Here is an 8,715-nt window from a genome sequence, read left to right as displayed (position 1 = left end):
TCACTAATAATAATAATAAATACATTTGAACATTATTTGGGAGTCTCGGTGCATTTATAGCTAAGAGTCTTTTGGAAGCCTCAATGCATTTATAGCTAAGAGTCTTGAGGCTGAGCCTTAGGCATCCACCTTAGTCGCTTAAGAATTAAGCTGGCTTTGGCAATATACAGGCGAAGGCTGGAATCTACCGTTCAGTAATTCGGAAACGTGTGTGTTTGTCGTTATCATAACAGTCCACATGTCTTAACAATGAACTACGTCCGCACTCCTCGACTACATGGATTACTCATGCATCGCGTTTGTTTGAAAACAAATTGCAGTCATGGCCGAGCTGCTGCTGCTAGGTGGAAAGAGAGTTTGAAATGTAAAAATTCTCCGCACGTCATGCAGCTATACGATAAATTGTTGTTGGCTTGTTTGCGATGTAAGTAGTGATCGATTTTGAGATATGTCAACACCAACATTCAGGCTCCTGATTTCCAATTTTTTTTGGGACCATCTAACCATCTTACATGGATTTTGAGAAACGATGATTTGCCACGTGGCAAAAAAATCAATCCTATTGTCAAAATTGGGTGTAATTTACCTGACTTTCCATGCGAGCATCACGCGGATCCGAGGAAACTTTTCCTGCCGATCAGTGTCTACATGGCAAGCAGCTGCAGACAGATTCCATTCCAGAATCAAAATCTCCACGTGGACGGGTACGCGTTGCTCATCAAGAACTGGCACTGTATCTCAGTCCAAGATATTTTCAAGCGCCACCACCGAACGCACCCAGTTTATATCCCAATCGTTGCCGATAAATATCTCATCACCGTCATCACTAAATCCAAAGATGATGATGATTCGTCATCTGTCCCCTACCCAAACCCGTGCCGTCCGCAAAGTCGTAGCCGACCCGCCAACCGCCCTCCTTCCTACGTGTATCCAACGTGTCCCTTCCTTCCGCGACCCATCTTTATCGCCCCCCCATTCCATTAATTTAATTCCATCCATTCCATCGCCATCCCTCCGACCCCGAATCCGGCCACGGCATGTGAGGCCCGCGTGGCGCGACCGACATCTCGCTGTCGTGGCACCACGTGGCCGCGCAAGCCATATATCAACCGCTCGTTTATAGTAGTGCACCGAGATTAGCGCTGGAGTATACAGTAACGACTCTTGGTTGCGTGCACGGGTGGCGCGGTGCACGCTGTCTTACCCGTGTATCGTAGCCGCACCACCGCCCCAGCATAAAACCCCGATCGCGATTTCCCTCGGCACCCTCGAGCCGTTCATGTTTTCCTCTCCGCGGCCCGCGCGCGCTCCGGCTCATCGCCTCGGAAATCGGTAACGTTACCGCACCGTCTTTTTCCTGTGAAGCGTTGATTTGAAATTCCTGTGCTTGGGGTGATGACGTGTAGTTGTGGAGAAGGGCGCCGAGGAGGCCATTAATTGGTCTCTGCCGACCCTGCGATCTCTTCCTCTCTCTCCGGCCTCCGTGGCTCTGCCGAGTGATCGGGGGAAGGGTATCTCATCGTCTCGTCGTCGGCGGGCGACGAGAGGTGAGAATGGATGGCCGGAGGATGGAGATGGATTGAGAGGTGAAGGGGAAAAAATGTTTTTTTGATTGATTTTTGGATTAATTTATGGGGGTTTTTTCAGGTGATTTGAGGGGTGTTTTTGGATCTCAAGAGAGATAAAAAGAAGATATTTTTGGTGGAATAAAGTGGGTGTTCTGCTGCTGTCCGAATTCCACAGATCGGTTGAATTCCACAGATCGGTTGGAAATGACATCGAACGAGATGGATTCGGGATCCGGGCAGTACGGGTATGTTACCATTTCCGTATTTTTGTTTGAACTTTATATATGAAAATTAGGCTTTGATTTTGACTGCGGTGCTGTCGTTTGATTGCATTAGGTGCTCCCATTATAGGAGGAGATGCAAGATAAGGGCGCCCTGCTGTGGCGAGATCTTTGATTGCAGGCATTGCCACAACGAAGTGAAGGTGAGATTCTTGATCCTTTTTTTTCTTTTAAGGTTTTAATACGATATTTTGTTTTGATAAATATAAATTTTCTTGCATAAAGATGAAAAAAATCTAATTTTTATTCGATGAATTTGAGCAGAACTCCCTGGAAATTGACCTGCGAGAACGGCACGAGATTCCTCGCCAAGAAGTGAAAATGGTGGGGCTTTTAATCCATTTGGGATATTTATTTGTAATTTTACATGGTTTTGCCCGTACCTAATATTCCATTTTTTCCCTTCTCCTTATCTGTTGATAGTTTGGAGGAAGGGGTCTGTTTCATTGTGGGGAATATGTTGATAAAGTTTAGTTTTTTTTAAAAAAATTTCTTTTAAGAAAAGATGCTAGTTTGTGGATTGGGTTGTGCTTTTTAACTTCTGATTGATAGATATATTTGACATTATATGCAACTGTTGTGCACAATCATTATCTGTCTTTTTTTCTTTGTGGTTCTCATTTCTTCTCCTTGAATTTTACATACTTTTTTAAAAATTTTATGGTGTTGGGAGAACTTTGTTTCTGTAGTTTTCTGGGAGTATTTTTTAGAAATTGTGACTTTGTTGAAAAGATGCTTGTTTTGGCTAAGGTCTTAACTTTTTGGAGAGACCCACCATCTTCCTTTTCCTTTGAACTGTTTATCTTCTCTTTTAATTTTCTTAATTCCTCAAAGAAGGAATCATAATATTTCAAGTTAACAAATCATTATTTGCACTAATCATTTCTCTTTGTGCTGTATGTCTCAGGTTATCTGCTCCCTCTGTGACACGGAGCAAGATGTAAGTTTTAAAATCAAACTCTGGACTACTTTATCATCACCCTCTTTGCTCACAGTTTTGAGGCTGTGAAGTGCTGCTGGATTGGAACTTACCTTTTTTTGGTGTTTCTCATAATCAGGTTCAGCAATATTGCTCAAACTGTGGGGTTTGCATGGGAAAATACTTTTGTGGCAAGTGCAAGTTCTTTGATGACGATGTAAGGATAATTATTCTCAACAACTCTTATTGGGAGTAAATTTATTATAAATTTTTTTTGTCTTATGTAGGCGAGAAATTTTTGTGTCGATCTACTTTGTTATTGACACGATTCACTTCTTTTTCCAGGTTTCTAAGAATCAATACCATTGTGATGGATGTGGGATATGCAGGTTAGGATTTTTCAACCCACATTGCATATCTCTATTCTGAAGCCATGTTTTAGTTATTATATTATTTGGCTGGTCCTTACACTCTTTCTGTATTTATTTTTTTCACAGAACTGCGGGTGAGGAGAACTTCTTCCACTGCTACCGTTGCGGTATGTTGTTTTTTTCTGCATGTATTCTTTGTAATTGGTATCTTGGATCTTTGGTTGAGTAAATTTACTTTTTACGGCTTATGATATCTATTTCAGGATGTTGCTATACCAAGTCACTGAAGGATTCACACCATTGTGTGGAAAGAGCAATGCACCACAACTGCCCGATCTGCTTTGAGGTATGCTTTCTTGATCAATTATTTAATAATACTGCAATCAGCTGTTACTAATATTTCACAAATGTGATGTTTTCTCTCTGTGTATCAGTATCTTTTTGAGTCAATAAAGGACATCAGTGTAATGCCTTGTGGTCACACGATACATTTGGAATGCTTGAAGGAGATGAGGCTGCATTTCCAGTAAGTAAACATGAAGAATGTATTAGCTGATAGCTTCTCAAGTGGACAAGCCTTTGCAAAATTTTATGCTTATTTCTATAAATTCTACATGATTATTACTTGTAATGCTTTGGATTTTTCATGGTTTATTATGTGGCAGATTCTCATGCCCTGTTTGCTCGAGATCAGTTTGTGACATGTCCAGTGTGTGGGAAAAGCTTGATCAGGAGGTAATGTCTATTCTGCTCACATCATGATGCGATCACTAATTACTAGCAACTCTTGTTGGACAAGTACTCAAATGTCCTGCCAACCAATTACAGGTTGCTTCAACACCAATGCCTGAAATGTACGAGAACAAGATGGTAAGAAAGATCGAACTAATTCCAAAACAATCGAGAGAGAGAGAGAGAGAGAGAGAGAGCTAATTTTTTGAAAAGTGAATGTGACTGGAACAAAAAAAGTAGTGCCAATAGGTTCTTATATTCTACTGTCAACTGGTATTTTTCAGGTGTGGATCCTTTGCAACGATTGTGGAATGAGGTCCAATGTCCATTTCCACATTGTAGCTCACAAGTGTCCAGGCTGTAATTCCTACAATACCAGACAGACGAGAGGTGGTCCCGCTAGGTGCTCGACCATTTGAGTGATGCATCACCAGGAATGCTATTGCTGTTCAAGAAAAACGCAAAAATGGGATTTACATCTTTTGATCATCACGAGACTAGGTGCAGGGCAAAGAATTGTCTTCAGTCGAGGAAGTAGATGTTCTTTTGAATGTATACTCCTCGGGGCCGCATTCTCTTTCAACATGGGGTTAGTGTTTGTGCCAAAAATCTCTCATCTGTCCAGTTAATGGGATAAGCTGATCGGTTCAGCTCTGGCCTGTGAATTCTAAGGTTAATTAGCTTTTGGTGTTGCTGTTTTTCCAACACCTGTTGAATAAATTTTGCTTGTATTACAAAGTCAGCTTTAAAAGTAAATAATGAGATGCTTCTTGCGTTTCTTAGATGGAGGTTGTTTCATGCCTTTTCAGTATAATATATCTCATTCTCCCAGATCTTTGTGTTTGCTGTTTTTCCAACACCTGTTGAATAAATTTTGCTTGTATTACAAAGTCAGCTTTAAAAGTAAATAATGAGATGCTTCTTGCGTTTCTTAGATGGAGGTTCGTTTCATGCCTTTTCAGTATAATATATCTCATTCTCCCAGATCTTTGTGTAGCAATGTTCAAATGAGCTTAAGGACCTTTTTTTTATGAGAAGTTTAAGGACCTTTAAAAGGAAGATAATTCCTCAAATTCAGTACAAGACTTCATAGATTAAGAGTTAAGATCACTATTTCGGTAAGAGAAGTTTTATCTTTTGAGCTTGGTGTTTAATGATCTGCTATGCGATCTCATGTCATGACCATGTTTGTAATTGATGCTGTGTTAGATGATATAACAATGATATTTAATCAATGAAATCACTCCTATATTTGCATGTGTGCCAATGCGCGCGCAATGCTATCCAACATATTTGCTTGCAGGCATTTATAGGCATGTGGGGAGAGTGATAATGACTTAAAGGAGCATTGCTCAATTATATGAGTAGAGATTGAAGATAACATTATCTTACACCAAGCATTAGCAAGTATGAAAACTGAAAGTGGGGGAGGAAAAAGTAAAAACTGAAAGCCTTTTCACCTCATATTCTAAGTCTAAGAAATAAGAAGATAAGATCAATTTCGATCACTCCACTGACTAAAGATGCTCTTTATTGGTTATCTGATCACTGGAAGGAAAGATGCCTACTGGTTGTCACATCCAAATATTGTTTCCATGGCTAATAATTGATGCAATTCTTCAGTCCAATCGTAACTGTGTAATGATAACTACATCAACTTAATTAAAACCTATTTGCTCGACGGATAAGCTCTATGAACAGCTATTTATTGGTTATCTGATCACTGGAAGGAAAGATGCCTACTGGTTGTCACATCCAAATATTGTTTCCATGGCTAATAATTGATGCAATTCTTCAGTCCAATTGTAACTATCTAATGATAACTACATCAACTTAATTAAAACCTATTTGCTCGACAGATAAGCTCTATGAACAGCTATAATTTGGATTGGACAACCTCCCCGTTATTTAGAATCGATAGAAGGCAACGATCCAATCACGAGACATGACATTATAGTTCTCTTTTTTAACTGCTCTGTTTCAGTGTGTGTGTGTGAGAGCGCTCTGTCGCCATTACCATAGTTGACGAGGTCAAGGTGAACGGATCTGCAACCTAGCCTCTCCTCCCTGCTCCTAGCGTCCGTGTCCTGCGGCTACCTGGCAGATTTAGCGTCTAAGCGATCGGGTTTATCTTGTTTCTTAGGTTGAATACAATGTTGCACTATTTATCTTTGTGAGAATTGTTGTTCAAAGAATGGAAAAAAAGACTCCTATTTGTTCCATCGGCAACAATCTTTACAATGATGTTAAAATAGTAAAACATTGCAAGACAAAATAGGAGATGAATTACATATGATATATGAGCATAGATATAATTAGTCATAGTAAAGTATCCATATTAGAGGAACCACAATAGTTTATAATGAAAGTGTCTTTTAAACAAATTAATAATGATGATGGTCATGGTGGCAAACGATGATGATGGTGTCGAGCGTCACCCAATATCTTTGTTTACTTAGAGCTATTTTAATATTTGAAACTTTTGAATAGGATGCGTTGCCGTTGAGGATTGATTTGACCAAGTGCTAAGCGAAAGAGGATGCTGGAGGGCTCGACGATGAGCTCCTTGAGTTGTGCGAAGCTGTAGTTTGTTTGGAGCTGTCTTGAGAAACTCTGATTGCGTTTAGGATTTTGGTCCATAACCGGGCTCTAACCTGAAATAGCAAAGATGAAAAGTCCTCTTGCTGAAGAGTGTATGATGAAGAATCCTTCGTTGCCTCTGTCAAAACGATGCTTAGGGAACAAAGAAGGTTTTCGGAGGTGATAGCGCAATGGTCTACCAGAGCACGAGAGCATTTACTTGGAAGGTCCTCTTGAGAGTGGATTGTATAGGCGAGGACCAACACCCATCACCGAAGGATGCGGACACGTGAGTTGGCTATGATTGGCAGGCCACCGCACATTCTGAGGATTATGTGCGAACATTTCGCACACGCATGACGTCCTGCATATTTTGTAGGTGCATTTTAGGAAACCATCGGAATCATGCTGAGGTGCCGTCAGCTATGGGAGATTTTGAGATTCAAAAGGTTGCTTGCGTACTTCTTAGGCTTGCCATATGACAAATCCTAGTTGGCAAACTAGAAACTTCGTAAAGAGCTGTAATCAGTTGGGAGGCATATTAGGATTTTAGAATGAGTGATGCAGAGCAGATGTCTGAGATCAAGGGCTAGCAATGTGCAAACTTGAGACATATACTAACTTACTAAAATCATATCTATGTGATGATGTGATAGATTTGTATGGGCATTTCAGGATAGAAAGACTGGTAAAAGCTTAGGTTGGGAAAAGGGTAGAGATAATACTTAAATTTCATGTTAAAACTAAGATGGTAGGTTGATTTGTTGAAATATGGAGAAAGACGTAAAGTTCTGAATTTGCATCTTTGCATCTTATTTTTATCTTATCCACTAGTATGTTAAAATTCTAGATTTCACAAGGTTATAGAAAATTTCAGGACATGTTTAAGGTAATTTGTTAAAATGGTAGATTATTTAATTTACTTAGGACTTGTTTGAGTAATTTAGTGGGAACAGCCTCAAGATGCACATTTGGCCGGACCACCCATGGCCTGCTTAACCAAGCCTGCATTATAGAAAGGATGGGTCGATATTCTCATGGGTTGGTCTAAGCCAGGTCAAAATTTTTTCTCCTAATTAAAAAATCCGGCCGCGCTTGGACCAGTGATTTATGAGCTCGATTAACTCATTCCAGCTTGGTCTGATGCTTTTTAGTAAAAAGATAATATTAAAAAATATCAATTCTGTAGGTAAAAATATTAGTCATTTAAGAAATCGTTTTTGTAATAAAGGATTGTATTTAAATTTATTGACAGAGAATTGGAATCATAAATATGATGGGAAATGAGAGTGGCATTTTTCGAATCTTGATTTGTTACTTATTTGGACCGGCCCGATTTCAACCTGAGATCATTTGTTGCGTCGAGTTTGGACTCATGCGTGCTGGGTTAGACTCAGCTAAACTCGGGCTGGGTGTCTGGTGACCTGGTAACCTGTCAGCATTTGCATTCTGGGCATGCAGATTATGTTAACAAAAGATAATTTCAAAACACCACAGCATATTATTACGTACAGGTCTCCTTTCAAAAGCTATAGAAAGACCCCGCATCTCCTTTCACCTCCTCCAACTTGAAATCGTGAGTCAGAAGCCACGGCAACCGCCGTATACTCATAGAAAACTCTCCATATAAATATGCAAAGCATCTCATCACGATATCATAAACACCCCACACCCTCTTTCACCTCTGTCACATTCCGACCGGAGATCGTGAGGCAAAGGTCACGGTAACTGCCGCATACTTATAGGGAACTCTTCATACAAGCATGTAAGGCATCTTATCACGATATCATAAATATATAGCGAAATAACTTTAAGTAATAATATTCAAATTTTATTTCAATAACTAACTCAAAATTTAAATATTTCACAATTCTAACAATAATTTTATGGTAATATATTAATCTAAATAAACTCTAATCTAAGATAATGTATGCTAAAGTTCTGCTAGTCACTCTTCCATATTGAACCCCGGTCACTCTGAATCTATAAAAAAAAAAAAGAAATCATATGATGAACTAGACAGCCTAATAAGTAACGAGTACCCTAACTAAATAATTCATGTAATAACATAAGATACAACAGTAAAATACAAATTTATCATGAATCAGTATAAAGGCATAACCAATTCCGTTCTAAAACACAAATCCATTAAAATCTATATATTTCAAATATCTATGTATATAATCATAAATAATTTGAAATAAATTACATTCAACTCAACAACCTTTAATTATGACCACACTTGTACTTATATTCTATGGAGT

At 39.2% G+C, this 8,715-nt stretch overlaps 1 protein-coding gene across 3 annotated transcripts; it reads left to right on the top strand.

Annotated features, from left to right (window-relative positions):
• The first annotated feature begins 1,018 nt into the window (after positions 1–1,018).
• LOC103719983 (E3 ubiquitin-protein ligase RZFP34-like) lies at positions 1,019–4,807 on the top strand. Of its 3 annotated transcripts, none has more exons than XM_008809478.4 (13): positions 1,019–1,332; positions 1,648–1,813; positions 1,905–1,992; positions 2,114–2,173; positions 2,757–2,789; positions 2,908–2,985; positions 3,114–3,157; positions 3,266–3,306; positions 3,403–3,485; positions 3,574–3,665; positions 3,805–3,874; positions 3,968–4,009; positions 4,156–4,807. In XM_008809478.4, the coding sequence occupies exons 2-13, from the start codon at positions 1,773–1,775 to the stop codon at positions 4,288–4,290; spliced, it is 807 nt and encodes a 268-aa protein (XP_008807700.1). In that variant the 5' UTR covers positions 1,019–1,332; positions 1,648–1,772; the 3' UTR covers positions 4,291–4,807. The 3 variants fall into 3 exon arrangements, with proteins under 3 accessions (XP_008807700.1, XP_038979472.1, XP_038979473.1); XM_039123544.1 differs by having other exon boundaries at positions 1,275–1,586; XM_039123545.1 differs by lacking the exon at positions 1,019–1,332 and adding an exon at positions 1,402–1,547.
• The last annotated feature ends 3,908 nt before the right edge of the window (positions 4,808–8,715 follow it).

Source organism: Phoenix dactylifera, chromosome 2 (assembly GCF_009389715.1).
Source record: "Phoenix dactylifera cultivar Barhee BC4 chromosome 2, palm_55x_up_171113_PBpolish2nd_filt_p, whole genome shotgun sequence".
Lineage (NCBI taxonomy): Eukaryota > Viridiplantae > Streptophyta > Magnoliopsida > Arecales > Arecaceae > Phoenix > Phoenix dactylifera.
The sequence above is the reverse complement of the archived record's forward strand: the minus strand, read 5'-3'. Positions and strand labels throughout refer to the sequence as shown.

Bases quoted from the DNA above. Each gene is read 5' to 3' on its own strand.
- LOC103719983 (XM_008809478.4), top strand. From the start codon at position 1,773: ATGACATCGAACGAGATGGATTCGGGATCCGGGCAGTACGG. The intron at 2,174-2,756 runs GTGGGGCTTTTA...TGTATGTCTCAG, and splicing joins CTCGCCAAGAAGTGAAAATG to GTTATCTGCTCCCTCTGTGA. The intron at 3,875-3,967 runs GTAATGTCTATT...AACCAATTACAG, and splicing joins GGGAAAAGCTTGATCAGGAG to GTTGCTTCAACACCAATGCC.